Source organism: Dipodomys ordii, unplaced genomic scaffold, assembly GCF_000151885.1.
Source record: "Dipodomys ordii isolate 6190 unplaced genomic scaffold, Dord_2.0 Scaffold64, whole genome shotgun sequence".
NCBI classification, from domain to species: Eukaryota; Metazoa; Chordata; class Mammalia; order Rodentia; family Heteromyidae; genus Dipodomys; species Dipodomys ordii.
In genome coordinates this window covers 3,287,003-3,302,736 of record NW_012267280.1, presented here as the reverse complement: position 1 = coordinate 3,302,736, position 15,734 = coordinate 3,287,003, and the positions used below count along the sequence as shown (strand labels likewise).

General features: G+C 54.4%; 1 protein-coding gene across 1 annotated transcript in view; it reads right to left on the bottom strand.

Annotated features, from left to right (window-relative positions):
- Positions 1-3,832: 3,832 nt before the first annotated feature.
- Vav1 (vav 1 guanine nucleotide exchange factor) overlaps positions 3,833-15,734 on the bottom strand; it is a 34,743-nt gene continuing 22,841 nt past the window's right edge. Inside the window, exons 14-27 of the mRNA XM_013022842.1 lie at positions 15,551-15,683; positions 15,009-15,118; positions 14,087-14,188; positions 13,806-13,903; positions 13,489-13,511; positions 13,275-13,320; positions 11,806-11,942; positions 11,470-11,535; positions 11,167-11,198; positions 10,049-10,165; positions 9,221-9,308; positions 8,002-8,116; positions 7,375-7,526; positions 3,833-4,152 (exon numbers count right to left, since the gene is read on the bottom strand). Coding sequence (XP_012878296.1) covers positions 4,099-4,152; positions 7,375-7,526; positions 8,002-8,116; positions 9,221-9,308; positions 10,049-10,165; positions 11,167-11,198; positions 11,470-11,535; positions 11,806-11,942; positions 13,275-13,320; positions 13,489-13,511; positions 13,806-13,903; positions 14,087-14,188; positions 15,009-15,118; positions 15,551-15,683 — 1,273 coding nt within the window. The 3' untranslated portion in view covers positions 3,833-4,098. The remainder of the gene's footprint in view (positions 4,153-7,374; positions 7,527-8,001; positions 8,117-9,220; positions 9,309-10,048; positions 10,166-11,166; positions 11,199-11,469; positions 11,536-11,805; positions 11,943-13,274; positions 13,321-13,488; positions 13,512-13,805; positions 13,904-14,086; positions 14,189-15,008; positions 15,119-15,550; positions 15,684-15,734) is intronic.

Sequence of the window (15,734 nt, the reverse complement as noted above, 5' to 3'; positions counted from 1 at the left end):
GGAAGGAAGGAAGGAAGGAAGGAAGGAAGGAAGGAAGGAAGGAAGGAAGGAAGGAAGGAAGGACTGTATATAGAGGATCCGCTGCTGTGCTGGCAGGAAACACTCTGAGGGTGTGGTGTGTGCGTGTGTGCGTGCGAGAGCGCACATGTGTGCATATTGTCTCTTGCCAGGTGCCGTGGTACACCTGCCAGCCCTCTTCTGGGCAGGCAGACTCAGGAGGACCAGGAGTTCCAGGCCAGCCTGGGCTATATAGCAAAACCCCACCTGACAAAAACAAAGGAAGGCTGGGTGTGCGGTGTGCGGCGGGGTTGGAGGCCGAGGAGTGGGAGGGGCTCTGCGCGCCTCTCCTCACACTTGTGCCCAGCCTCTCCCCACCAGGCCTCCCTTTACCTGGAACCCAGGCTCTGGGCATCAGGACTGCACCAAGGGTATTCTGGTAACACATGATTTAGCCCACAGTAGCTGGGGTCATTTACTTTATCACCGATGCTAGTAAGAATCAGTAAACAAGTGCACTGGGCACCAGTAATCACGCCTGTAATCCTAGCTACTCAGCGGCTTGAGATCTCAGGATCATGGTCCCAAGCCAGCCTGAGCCAGAAAGTCTGTGAGACTTTGATCTCCAATGAACCACCAAAAAGCCGCAAGTGGAGCTGTGGCTCCAGTGGCAGAGCACCAACCTTGAGAGAAAAAGCTAAGGGACAGAGCTCAAGCCCTGAGTTCAGGCCCCAGGACAGCAAACAACAAACAAACGTCACCCGCAGCTGGCATTGTTCCAATTATCCATCACCCCTGGCCTCGCTGGTGTCACTTGTGGTCACATGACATCCTTTTGGCCAATGAGGTGCCACGAGGGGCGGGGCAGGCGGCGCTCCAACAAGAAGGCCGAGCTCAGGGGCTGACCCTCCCTCTCTTTTCCTTCTGCCCTCGGCCTGGCATATGTGTCTCCAACAACACTTCTTCTCAGCCTCTCCTTCTAGAAACTTCTTCCCTACAGAGCTGAAGCCTGTGCATGGGATTGTGGGAAAGACACTGAGATGAGGGCTCACTTGTTACAGCAGCAAAACTGAGCCTCAGGTGGCTGCCAACGCCTTCCATGCCTGTCACCCCCATATCCGTCCTCATGCTCCCCAGAACCCAGCTGCTTGGACGCGGCGAGCACCTGGATGGGACTTACATCTAGTCAGGAGCTCGACCTGGAGCTAGCAAGAGGGCCAGGAAAAGCCAGAGTCCCTGCCAGCACTACATACCATTATTATTATTATTATTATTATTATTATGTCAGTCATGGGGCTTGAACTCTAGGCCTGGGCACTGTCCCTCGGCTCTTCAGCTCAAGGTGAGCGCTCTACCACTTGAGCCACAGCACCACTTCCGGTTTTCTGGTGGTTCATTGGAGATAAGAGTCTCCTGAACTTTCCTGCCTGGGCTGGCTTTGAACCGCGATCCTCAGATCTCAGGCTCCTGAGTAGCTAGGATGACAGGCGTGAGCCACCAACACCTGGCCAGCCTTTGTATCTTCTTCCTCTTGTCCCAGAAGACACTGTGGCTTCCAAAACCTTTTAGCTCATTCTTTTACAGGGATGAGATCTGACCCACAGCTCTCCCTGGAGTCTGGGCTGCAAAGCTGGTTTTTAAAAATATCCAATTAAATAATGCGCAGTGAAGTGCTCACCATGGTAACCCCGGGGGGCTCCTCGGTCCGCACAGCAGGCCAAGCCTTCAATTATTAGCGGGTATTTCTAATTATTTTTCTCCAAATGAACTGACTGATGTCTGAAGCCTTCACAGCAGCCCCTCCTCCTCCTCCTCCTCCTCCCCCTCCTCCTCCTCCTCCTCCTCCTCCTTCTCCCCCCTTCCCCTCCTCCTTCATCTTCTTCCTCTTTGCTTGGTAAAAGTTATTCCCGCAGCCTGAAAGAGAATTGCTAAAAAAGTAACTTCTTGGCTTTTTGAATTTCAAAAGTTCTATTTAGAGAATCTGACTCTTGACTTTCTGAGCATAAAAAATTTAAACCCTGAAAGAGGCCAAATGAGATTCTGGGCAGAGAATGGCTGCCCGGAGACCCGTGGGGGAGGTGGGGGGTGGAATTGTTTAATGGGTGAATCCCAGTGTTTCTATGAGCAGATGCTTCTAGAAAGTTCACGGTTCCATAGCCTTAGTCTTGATGCTGCCAAACTGTGTGGTCAAATATGATTTTTACCATATTTTTTTCCTTTGTGCCACTCCTGGGGCTTGAACTCAGGGCCTCACCCTCCGCTTGGCTTTTTTTGCTCAAGGCTGGTGCTGTACCACTTGAGCCACGCCTCCGTGTCTGGCTTTCAGTTGGCTCCCTGGAGTAAAGTGTCTCTTTAGAAGGTTTTTCTGCCCAGGCTGGTTTTGAATAGGGATCCTCCAGATGTCAGCATCCTGAGCTAGCCAGGAAGTTAGGGATGAGCCACTGGCTCCTGGCTTCACCACAAAGGGTAAAACCAAATCTATTAGATTACAGAAGAAGAAGAAGAAAAAGAAGAGGAGGAGGAGGAGGAGGAGGAAGAGGAGGCAGAGGAGGAGGAGGAGGAGGAGGAAGAAGAGGAGGCAGAAGAGGAGGAGGAGGAGAGGGAGGAGGAGAAGTCTGGGCATAAATAATATATACATTTATATATATATATATATATGTATATGCAGAAAAACTCAGCCTGAGTGAGCTTCTCTGACAGCAAAGCTAAGCTGAGTTCTCCCGTGGGAAGGAGATAGGAGAGAGGGACCCTCTGGGGGAATGGGGACCCCCTCCCCCAGCCCCAGGTCCCTGGTCTATAAACCAACCCACACCCAAATGGGGTCTTCCAGGCCACCCCTACACCCAGGGCCTAGAAGATCCACACAGCTCTGCTGTGCTTTGCCCCCCGTGACCCCACCAACAGAGGTTCGCAGAGTGTGCCATGAGGTCACCTCTACTTAGTTTTGTGCCCATATGGACTCGAACTCAGGGCCAGGGCCCTGGCCCTGTCTTTTGGTCAAGACGAGCGCTCTACCACTTGAGCCACAGTGCCACTTCTGGTTTTCCGGTGGTTTACTGGAGCTAAGATCCTCAGATCTCAGCCTCCTGAGTAGCTGGGATGCCAGGTGTGAGCCACACTGCCCACCTGGGGGGGGAGAGTAATCCATCGTCCCCCTCCCCCCGGCACAGAGGACGCGTGTGCTCAGCCCCCGTCATCTCTGGCCACTGGCTCAGCCCTCCTGCCTGGTGCGTCCCTTCCAGTCGCTTCCTCGGGCCCCTTCCCAGACGAACGGCACCCTCTGACATCTGTGCCATGAGATTTGAAGGGAACAGCCCAAGACCAGATGTGATTTACCATCCAAACCAGGACGACTGGAGAAGAGAAAGCCCCACTAATGAATCACCACCCCAGGCAGCAGCCAGAGTGTGTGGTGAGCCCAGGGCAGGGAAAGAAAAGCCAGCATTCGCCAGGCACCCGTGGCTCCCGCCTGTCATCCTGGCTACTCAGGAGGCCAAGATCTAGAGGATTGAGGTTTGAGGCCAGCTGGGGGCAGAAAAGTCCTTGAGACTCTTTATTTCCAATAAACCAGCAAAGAGCCAGGCTGGGGACATAGCTCAAGAGGTGAAGCACCATCCCTGAGCTTTTCCACATCAGTCCATGGAATCGGGAAAGAAGGGGGGATGGGAATATTCACTGCTGTTGTAGAAAGACGCCAGTGGGCAGGACATGGTCGCGGCCTGGGTCTGTGGGTGACATTGGCGCCTCGGAATGGGACCTCACTGCACCCCATCACACCCCCTGCCAGTCCTGCACGCTGGGAGCTGAACCTCGGCCTTCCCTTCCCCAAACCTCCGGGACACACCTGGTCCCCACAGCCATTGTTTTATTAAAGTGAAAGCCCCCAGACCCCCTCCTTGGAGGCCCCAAGAGGCAATGAGTGTGTTATAAATTAACCGCACACGCCATGGTGTCTGGAGCCCCTGCCAGCGGACAGGACACTGCCCCTCCACAGTCCGTGCAGAAAGTCCCCCGGAGGGGGGAACCTGTCTCGGCCCCTGGCCCGCCCTCCGCATCCTGGGCTCCGGCCCCTCAGTCTCTCTGTCGCCAGAACAGCTGGGCTCAGCAGTATTCAGAATAATCTTCCTCCACATAATTAGAAGGAAACCAACCCACCTGGAAAGAGAAGATGGATTCATCAGGGACGCCTCAGCACACCTCCCTCCTGCCCCAGGACCTTTGCACATGCCATTCTTAATTCTACCCCCAGAAAATACACTGTCTGAACATCCACAGGGATGAGCCCCATGCACACTCTGAGCTGCCGCCTCCTCCCCCTCCTCCTCCTCCTTCATTCTTCATCTTCTTTTCTCCTCCTCCTCCTTTTTTCTTCTTCTGACAGCAACATTTTGCGGTGCTGGGAATCGAACCCAGGGTCTCTTGTCTTTCTCACCCCTGGATCCCACAGGCCAGAGCAATGGCTGGCACATGGTCGGTACTTCACAACTGTGTATAGAATGGATAGAGGGAAGCAGGCCTAGCTGGTGGGGGGTGGGGGGAGCTGTGCATGCATAGACTAGTGGGTGCATGCGTGGTGGGTGGTGATGATGGGTAGATGGGTGGGTTGGTGAACAAGTGGATAATGAGTGGGTGGATGGATGGGTGAGTAGATGCATGATGGATGGAGAGATGGATAGGTGGATGGGTCGGTACATGAATGAATGATGGAGGGATGATGGATGGATGGATGGATGATTGTGGATAGAGGATAGATTGTCAATAGTGGATGGCAGATGGATGAGTGGAGGGATGGATGGATGGATGGATGGATGGATGATGGATGGGTGGGTGGGTGAGTAGATGAAGGATAGATGTGGATGGTGGATGGATGATGGATGGATGATGGATGAGTGGATGGATGGATGGAGGGATGGATGGATGGATGGATGATGGATGGATGGTGGATAGAGGATAGATTGTGGATAGTGGGTGGCGGATGGATGAGTGGATGGATGGATGGAGGGATAGATGATGGATGGATGAGTGGATGGATGGATGGATGGAGGGATGGATGGGTAGTTGAGTAGATGAAGGATAGATGCGGATGGTGGATGGATGGTGGATGGATGATGGATGCATGGATTGATGGATGGATGGATGGATGGATGATGGATGGATGGTGGATAGAGGATAGATTGTCAATAGTGGATGGCAGATTGATGAGTGGATGGGTGGATGGAGCGATGGGTGGGTGGGTGGGTGAGTAGATGATAGATGGTGAATGGTGGATGGATGGTGGATGGATGGATGGATGGTGGATGGATGGATGGTGGATGGATGGATGGTGGATAGAGGATAGATTGCGGATAGTGGATGGCAGATGGATGAGTGGATGGATGGATGGATAGATGGGTGGGTGGGTGAGTAGATGAAGGATATATGGTGGATGGATGATGGGTGGTGGATGGATGATGGATGGATGGATGATGGATGGATGGTGGATAGAGGATAGATTGTGGCTAGTGGGTGGCAGATGGATGAGTGGATGGATGATGGGTGGTGGATGGATGATGGATGCATGAATGGATGAATGGATGGCAGATACAGGATAGATTGTGGATAGTGGGTGGCAGATGGATGAGTGGATGGAGGGATGGATGGGTAGTTGAGTAGATGAAGGATAGATGTGGATGGTGGATGGATGATGGATGCATGGATTGATGGATGGATGGATGGATGGATGGATGATGGATGGATGGTGGATAGAGGATAGATTGTGGATAGTGGGTGGCGGATGGATGAGTGGATGGATGAATGGAGGGATGGATGGGTAGTTGAGCAGATGAAGGATAGATGTGGATGGTGGATGGATGGATGATGGATGGATGGATGGATGGATGGATGGATGATGGATAGAAAGGTAGATGGCTATGGAATGCATTCTGAACAGTCTAGAACCTTCTATAACCTCCACAAGCATTTTCAACCCTCATTATCTCCACTCCTCACTAGATTCACCTCCAACGTGCTTACAAATCTGCCCATTGGAGCAATCGCTCAGGCCAGTTTTGGTTTTCCTGTACACCCCCCCCCCCCGCCCAACACGAGTCCCTCCCAAACATTTCTGAGGCTCCATTCACACATGGGAGGATTCTAGCAGCTGCGAGCTCCTCGGTGGATGGAACTTTCCTTCCTAAAATGGTTCTCCACAAGTGGAGTTGTGGCTCAAATGGAAGAACACCAGCCTTGGCCATGAGTTCAAGCCCTGGTACCAGTACGTGCATGCACACACCTGCGCGCATGCGCACACACGCACACACAACACACAGAGTCACATTTTCTTTTTGTTGTTCTTTTCTTTTTTTGCCAGTCCTGGGGCTTGAACTCAGGGCCTGGGCACTGTCCCTGAGCTTCTTTGGCTCCAGGCTAGCACTCTACCACTTGAGCCACAGTGCCACTTTCGGCTTTTTCCGTGTATGTGGTCCTGAGGAATGGAACCCAGGGCTTCATGCATGCTATGCAAGCACTCTACCGCTGAGCCACCTTCCCAACTCACAGCTTCTTTAAATTAAAAAAAAAATTGGTTCTCAACATAGATGTGACACACATGGGAAGCCATCAGCAGCAAGCTGATCTGAAGAGCCTAGTCTACTTACAGTCTAACTTGTAGCAAGTCAGTTATTGGTCCCCGGTGGGATCTTCCCTCAAGCTTTAGTGAGCACTCAATAAAAACTTACTGTGCACCAAACACTGCCGCACACACTAGTCATTCTGCAGTGAAGAGTGGACGCTCGCCCCTGCCTCCGTGTGCCCCAGACATGCCCGAAATTCTCTTGCCCCAGGGCCTTTGCATGTGCTACATATGACCTTTTGGCCCAGCGAACTTTATTCTTCACAGAAGTCCACCTGACCTGCTCCTAGGTTGGGTCAGGGTCTCTGTGGGGCCCCGTCTGCCCCATCTCCACCTTGACCTTCAACTCATGAGACCCAGAGTTTTACAAAGACACCCATTGTTCCTCAAGTGTCTTTGTCTCCTCCTCCACCAGCAGATGCCTGGAGCATAAGGAGGTGCTCAAGAAATAACTGTAGGTTGAAAACATCAAGGGTGCCCATGGCTCATGCCCATCATCCTAGCTAATCAGGAGGCTGAGCTCTGTAGAGCAGGGCTCAAAGCCAGCCCTGGGCAGAAATGTCTAAGAGACTCTTATCTCCAATGAACCAACAAAAAGGGAGACTCGGAGCTGTGGCTCCAGTGGTAGAGCACCAGCCTGGAGTGGAAAAGCTACCCAGCACCCACCACCGAAAACTAGAAATCGTCATGTCCGTTTCTCTCTTGGAACTGCACATGGCTCCTTCCCTTTCTCAGCCCCTTGGGCGGCCCCTGGCCCAGCGCCTCACCCGGCCATAGATCTCCCCTCGCCACCAGCCCTGCTGTCCCTTCTTGCTCAGGATCTTTATGACGTCACCCTCCTTCAGGGACAGCTCCGACCGATCCCGGGCACAGAAGTCGTAGCGGGCTTTCGCGGTGCCAAAATACTTGGCGCTTCCGGCTGTCCGGGGAGAAGACAGAGAGGGGTGAGAGTCAGAACCAAGCCGGGCACCATGGCTCACGCCTGTAATCCTGGCTGAGATCTGAGGATCTTGGTTCAAAGCCAGCCCTGGCAGGAAAGTCTGGGAGACTCTGATCTCCAATAAACCACTCGGAAAACCGGAAGTGGCGCTGTGGCTCAAGAGGTAGAGCACTCGCCTTGAGCTGAAGAGCTCAGGGACAGTGCCCAGGCCCAGAGTTCAAGCCCCAGGACCAGCACCAAAAGAAGAAAAGGAGTAAAAAGTGCAGCTAGAGACCCCCTTGGCCCCGCTCTGCCTCCTAATAGCCAAGAGACCCTTGCCCCATCTTCCATTCAAGCAAAGGAGTCTGCAAAGCACCAAAATGGGTCACAGACACCTCTACCACCCCAGAATCTCCCCCCCACGCCATTGTAGACCCCAGCAGGACCCAGGCCTGACCCTGGCTGCACCCCCTACCCGGCGTCTTGCTGATGGCCCTCCTCTCCGGCTCCTTGTAGGAGAACTGCAGGGTGGTGTCCAGCGACTTGAAGCAGTCCTTGAGGGAATTCTGCTGGTAGAATTCCACCAGCTCCTACAAAGGAAGCGCTGTGACCAGCTGTGACCAGGGGGTGGCAGCACTGAGGCGGGCAGCCCCCTCCCCTTCCCCAGCGTTCCCCTGAATTCTCCTTGCCACCCAGAGCTCATCCCCTAGCTCGGTCAGGATGGAGTGATTGGGAAAGAGAGCCAGGGAGGCTCGCCAAATTGTTCATCACAGAAATGAAGCAGCTCATGGCTGCCCAGAGGGCCGGTAATGCGTCCTTCACCTCCAAAAAAGCCCAGGCCGGCCGGGCGCCCTTGGCTCAGGCCTGTAATCCCAGCTGCTCAGGAGGCTGATCTGAGGATCGTGGTTCAAAGCCAGCCTGGGCAGGAAAGGCCATGGGACTCTTATCTCCAATTAACCATCAGAAAACTGGAAGTGGCGCTGTGGCTCAAAAATGGTAGAGCGCTCGCCTTGACAAAACCTCGCGGTGAATGTATTCACACAGAGACCATGATCCCTGCCCCTCAGCTGGACAGGGATCATGGAGCAGTGCTGCCCGGGGACACAAGGGACTGCCATACCTGCAGCATGGCCCCTGGGATCTGAGTTCAAATCCCACCCCAGCCCCCTGTGAATATTTCCTTCCACCAGCGGTCAGGCCAACTCTAATAACAAGAAGACTACCAGACAAGGCAAAATTAGTGGGATGTTGCATAGTACAGAATACCTTGAGTTTTGGAGGAGAAAGAAGAGGAAGAAGAGGAGGAAGAGGAAGAGGAGGAGGAGGAAGAAGAAGAGGAGGAGGAGGAGGAAGAAGAAGAAGAAGAGGAGGAGGAGGGGGGGAGGAGGGGAGGAGGAGGAAAGTCATTAGAGAATACAAATAGGAGGATCAAGGTCCAGACTGCTCTAGGCAATAATAATAATAATAAAGTAAAATAAAAAGTAAGTCCCCATCTTGAAAAAGCAACTGGAACAAAATGGGCTGAGGGCGTGGCTCAAGCAATAGGACATCTGTCTAGCAAGTGTGAGGTCCTACGTTCAAGCCCAGTACTTCTGAAAAGGAGGGGGGAGAGTGTACAGCCATCGGCCCTCGCTGCCGGGGAAGGGCTGCTCTGCTGTGGACAGGGCGGCTGGGGTGGGGGAGGAGGGCCTTACCGGAACCCCCCGGAAGGCCTTCTTCTCGGTGATTCGGTAGAGTCCTTCTGACGTCATGATTTTAATATGCTTGACCTCCACATTGTACCTGACCCGCGGAGAGGGTGGGGGTACATGAGTGTACCCTAAGGCTGACTGCGTGTGAGCACCTCAAGCCTGGGACCGGGCGGCTTGCCCCAGGGTCAGTTCCCAACCATGGAGAAGCAATCTGGGTACCCTCAGCAAAGGGGTAACCCTGGGACCCCTGATTCTGGGGCTGTGCCAGGGCCTGCCCTCCCCTGGGGCCTCCCGGGCTCCCCTAAACCATCCTCCCAACTAGGCCCCCCTTCCCCGCCCGCCACCTCCCCCCCCCCCGCATTCCCTGCTTGCAGGCTGGGTGAGAGGCTGGTTGAACTTAGTGAGCAGAGCCGGGTGGAGACACAGCCAGCAGGGACCCTAAACGATGTAGCTTTAGATGGCTCCCGCCTGTCATCCCAGCTACTCAGGAGGCTGAGGTCTGAGGATCGTGGTTCAAAGCCAGCCCGAGGAAGAAAGTCCCTGAGACTCTTATCTCCAATGAACTCCCCCCCACACACACACACAAAGCCAAAAGTGGAGCTGTGGCTCAAGGGGTAGAGCACCAAGCATGAGTGAAATAAAAGCTCAAGAAACAGCACCCAGGCTCCAAGTTCAAAGCCCAGGACTGCCACAAATAGATGACATTAGCAAGCAGGATCAGAGCGCCCAGCTGCACTGCGGTATGAGCACATCCCTGGGGAGCTGGGCAGCTGCTTCAGGCCCAAAGGGAGTGGGGGGGATGGGGGCGGGGTGGGAGGGAGGGAGGCTCACTTGATGCTGATGGCAAACTCGGCCGCGTCCTTCACCCTCTGCCGCACCAGGTAGGTCCCATCGGAGCGGTTGGTTAGGATGCCCTCTGCCCCTGCGCGCTCCATGGGCCCAGCATACCTGCGAGACAGCCCGTGGTGGTGGCCCACGTGGGGGGGGGCAAGGGTCCCCCAGAAGCGGGGCCAGGCAGGGAGAAGGGAGCCCTGGGGCAGACTCACCAGGGAGCTAAAATCCCCAGCCATCAGGGGAAAGAAGCAATAAAGAGCCGGCCACTGGTGTTCACACCTGTCATCCTAGCTACTCCGGGGTCTGGGTTCAAAGCCAGCCAGGGCAGGAGAGTCCATGAGACTCTTAGCTCCACTGAAGTACCAAAATAGCCAGACGCGGAGCTGTGGCTCAAGTAGGAGAGCACCAGCCTTCAGCAGAAAAGCTCAGGGACGGTGCCCAGGCCCCAGGATTGGCACGTACACACACACACACACACACACACACACACACACACACACACACACACACACGTGATCCAAGAAAACAAAAGCTCAGCCATGGAAGGGGTGAGACAGTGACCATACTCATGTGGAGGGGCCTGGGGAGCCACAGAAGACCCACGGTATGGGGCTCTGAGGAGAAGAAACTTCTAGAATAGAGAATGCAGACAAGGAGTAGACCTGGGGGACTGGGGCTGGGGGGGTAGATGGGTGATGGAGGGGCAGGTGGGGGGGGGGCTTTAGGCATGATGGAATGTTCTAGAGCATTCTGCACTCTATGGTAAACATATGTAGGTAATACTGAGAGAAATGTACACCTGACTGGGTTTGTGGTGGTGAATATTCATTTATGTGAGAGTCTGTGAGGCCATATTTGAAATCTGGCACCGTGGGTGATTATACCTAACACATACTGGATAATGATCATATTATATCAGCTATGTTATAGAATAGACACAGTAGATGGAATAATAGGGTAATGTTCCAATTAGATATGTTAGATATAAAATATGCTTATATGTAACATACAACTGTATAATTAAATATAGAGAGAAGAGAGGAGAGGGGGAGGGGAGGAGGGGAGGAAGGGCAGAGGGGGGAGGGAGAGGGGGAGGAGAGGAAGGTTCTACTCACCAGAGATGCACCGTCAGGTCCTGAGGGGGGCCCTAGGAACGCAAGGGAAGATGGAGGTGGACCCATGGAGTCAGGTGAAGCGGGCATGGCCCAGCTCCTGGCCCCCACTTTTCCCGGGGAGGGGGGGGCGGCCCATGGGAAGGAGCTCAGGGCAGGCCAGGCCCCAAGCCCTGAGTGGAGATGCAACCTGGTAAAGTGGGGCATGGGGTGGACGCGGCCCAGCGGGGCTCCTCGGCCTGCCCACCAGCACCCTGTGGCCCCGGGCCATCCCTGGGGCCCCGGGACCCCCTCCTCCACACTTACATGCACGTAGGGTTTGACTCTGTTACAGGGAAACCAGCCCACTTCATTGCTGGCCGTGTTCCTGCCCTGAAGCCCGGGGAAGAAAGACACCAGTGGACATTGCAGGACCCTCCCCTCTTCCTCTATCTCCTTCCCTCTCCTCTTTACCTCCCTCTCTCTCTCTCTTTCCTTCTCCCTCTCTGTGTCTCTGTCTCTCTTTCTCTCCATCACAGTGGATGGCCCAGAGTCCTACCAAGCCCCTTTCCCTTCTCCCAGACACCTCCCCTAGAGCCTGGGCCTCCTGCACCCCACCTCATGCCCATCACCCCAATGCCATGCCCCTATCCCCCATCGCACCTCCCACCAGTTCTGCTCAGCCTCAGCCTTGGTGAGCTCCACAATATCACCAAGGTTGAGCCTTAAAAACGGTCCAAAGGCTCCAGGGGGCGGAGGAAGGCCATAGTACTCCTGAAACACCTCCATCTTCGGCAGACCTGCAGGATGGAGAGGGAAAAGCAGGGGAGGGAGGTCGGTCAGAAGTCAAGGACTTGCAAACCCAGCAAAAGAGGTTAAAACTCCACCGACAATATGAAGTGTTGATGAGGACAAGGAGCAACTAGAACTCTTCTTGGCTGTTATTTACTAAAGCTAGTCACACAACCAGCCCGGAGCAAAGAAATCCCACTCCAGTAGATAGATGCACCCACAAGAAAATGCAAGCTGGCCTTTGAATGTCAGCAGCAAGAATGTCCAGAGCAACTCTATTGGCAATAGCCAAAAACCAACATCAACCATGCTGCAGAGTACTATGCAGCAATGAAAAAGAACGAGCAAGCCCAGTAGCAAATTTCATTGCCAGTAGGTTGAGTAAAAGAAACTGGATATGATTTCTACGATTTGATTTATAGGAAGCTCATTTATAGGACAGGCAAAATCAATTGCCAAAGTTAGACAATGGTCCAGTCTGGGAGGCAGAATGGGCATTATTAGCTTCCAGAACTTTCTGATGTTCAGACTTCAAACTCATTCTGTTCAACAGCAGCCACCAGCTACAAGTGACTGCCACCCATGGGAAATGCAGTCTGAGTGATGGAGCAGGAGGATTAAGGTTCTTTCAAATCCCTACTGAAATATCTCCTCCGGGAAGCCTTCCTTGAATGCTTCAATGTATCCATCTCCCCGGTTTTATGCCCCAGACACCCTGTATATCTGCCAACACAAGCAAGATGATTAAAAGCAGCATCTGTCTCTCCCTAGCAGCCTGGGAACTCCGGGAGAGTGAAGCACAGTTGTGCTGGTCTGATTTCCCCTTGGCAGTGTATATGTATGTGTGTGTGGCAGGGGAAAAGCTGTTCTATAAAATACCTTAACATATGACAGATGGTGGCTACCCCTGGGGGTTTTGCCCTCCTGTGTGTCATTTTCTACCCCCCACGTGGAGTAGGCCTGGCTAAAATCCTGTGTGTGTGTGTGTGTGTGTGTGTGCTTCCTTGTGTATGCACACGTGCAAGTCCTGGGGCTTGAACCCAGGGCCTGGCCGCTGCCTCTAAAGTTTTGTACTCAAGGCTGGTGCTCTACCACTTGAACCACAACACTACTTCAGGGTTGGTTTTTTTGTGATTTATAGCAGATGAGTCTCAGACTTTCCTGCCCAGGCTGGCTTCGAACCATGATGTCCCCTGGATCTCAGCTTCCTGAGTCGCTGGGATTACAGGTGTGAGCCACCAGCACCCGGCTGGAAGTTCATGGTTTTCTAACTCCCTTTGGGATCTGGGACAGTAGCCCAGGAGCCCCGGCTCCTCACCCCCTGTGGCCTGTGCACTCACCCAGCTCGTTCCTCTTCTTGTCCTGCGCCCTGCGGTGTGGCTTGTCCTGGAGAGACAGACAGAGACAGATGGAGGCAGTGCGCAGGCGCACTGGACACCCAAGCCCTTCCACCTCTCACCCCATGCTGACCCTCCCGGCCCAGCAAAGCACAGTGCGCCTGGATGGCACCTCTGGGCGCCTCCCACAGAGCAAGGGAAGCTCCTGGGCTCTTACTTTCTTCATGGTTCCGGCCAAATCTGGGGGGGAAGGGAGAGAAGACAGCTTAGGTGGGGTTCTCCAGGGAGCAGCTCCCCCACCCCCACCACGCCACGCCCCCTTGCGCCACGCCCTCCACAAAGCCACGCCCACCACGCTGCTACGCCCCCGTTCGGCCACGCCCCCTTGCGCCACGCCCTCCACAAAGCCACGCCCACCGCGCAGTCACGCCCCTGCCACGCCCCCTTCGGCCATGCCACACCTCCACGCCCCCTGCCACGCCCCCTTCAGCCATGCCACACCTCCACGCCCCTGCCATGCCCCCTGCCCCATACCTTGCCCATGGCGGCCACACGGAGGGACACGTCCCAGACACTCCTTGTGTGCAGGAGCCCGGCACCGATGACAGCGGTAGCCCTGATAGAAGGTACCCCTGAAATATCGAGGAGCACAAAGGAGAGTTAGAGGCCTGGATCGCCATACCCACCATCCCTGGGGAGGGGGGGTCCCCTTAGGAGAGCGATCAGGGCTCCTGTCTCTCAGAACAAAGTATGGATAAGGGGTGTCTCTAAAGGCGGGGGCGTCCAGGATCCCCGCTCCCAGCATACACCCGGACCTCAGCAGCATCTGGCAGGCCTTGCAAGATGTGGTCTCCTCAAAGGAAAACATCTGGAAATCGTGCCCATTGGCGGTGGCGTTCTCTGGGTAGATGTTGGAGCTGGGGGAGAAAAAGCAAAGCTATGATTCTCTGCTCTCCACCATGGCCACATAGCATGGCATGGGGTGCTGTCCCTCAAGTCACACAGTACACACTGGGGTCCCCCCCCGGGGGCCTGCCCCAACCCTGCTGCTGGAGATGCTTAGGCAACCTCAAAGAGAGGAAGCTGGGGGAAAGAGGGGAAGGAAGGGGGTGATCCTTTTGGGGGTGACAAGAAGGTTTTGGAGCTGAAAGATGACAAGTGTATAGTGTGAGTTTATTAAGTATGATGGAATTGTATATTATGCAATGGTTTGGGGGTTTCTGTTGTATAAATTTTGCCTGGAGTAGGAGAAAGAAGAGCTAGAGGAGGAGTTGGAAGAAAAGGAGAAGGGAGAAGAGGAGGAGAAAGAGGAAGGGAAGGGAAAGATGGAGAAGGAGCAAAAGAAGATAGAGGCATCCAGGCACCGGTGGCTCATGCCTGTAATCCTAGCTGCTCAGGAGACCCAGATCTGAGAATTGTGGTTCAAAGCCAGGCCAGGGTAGGAAAGTCCACGAGACTCTTATCCCCAATGAACCACCAAAAAACCAGAATTGGCGCTGTGGCGCTGTGGCTCAAGTGGTAGAGCGCCAGCCTTGAGCAGAAAAAAAGCTAAGGGACAATGCTCAGGCTCTGAGTTCAAACCCCAGTTCCAGGCTGACGGCTGTCTTGTGCAACCTCTGATGTTGTAGTCTTGAGATGTGAAAACTAAAATTCTGAGTGGCCCCATGGTGGAGCAGAGCAAGGACTAGAACACAGGGATGGGGTCATGGAAGAAGGGGGGGGGCCGGGGTCACGTACATGGCCATCTCAAACTGCTCCAGCCATTTCTTCTTCAGTTCCCGAGTCTTGAAGAACAGCTCGTAGCCCTGGGCACCTTGGTCCTCAATCAGGAGAAACATGTGGGTCCACTGCAAAAGGGGTGGGGGGGGGAGGCAGAGCTCAGACTGAAGGCCCCACCCCTGTGGAGGGCAGGCCCAACACTCCTAAAGACCCTTCTTTGACTATAGAGATGGAGGACAGTTACCATATCCTGACAAGATCAAGGCAAGTCACTTCCACAGAGAAGGCCCTGACCAATGGTGCCTTGTTCATAGCCCCTGTCCGCTGTTGCCCCCCCCATCAGCCCTTCCTGTGTACAGTGATGTCACGGCCACAAAACCAAGTGCCACGTGACAGGGAACCCTGTCTGCTTGATTTCATTTTAATTCCAGGGCCTAGAGACCCATGGAGCTCATTGCATTCATGAATGCAGGATTGGGGTTTTTTGTTGGAGGGGGTGCACACTCACCCAGGGACCCCCCCATCCCATCCCCGGCAGGCCCCTGGACCTGGGCCCCCACCTTTTTGTTGTCTCGCTCCCCCGAGGAGTCGTCCCGAACCTGGAAGCTGTGCAGGTTCAGGGAGGCCTTGAGGTCGTAGGAATCTCCGCGGCGTTTGCAGAGGAGCAGAGCTTTATCCAGCAGGAAGGCGTACCTACAAGGCTAGGGCTCAGGTGTTCCGGCCTGGCCCCTCCCACCTGGCCCC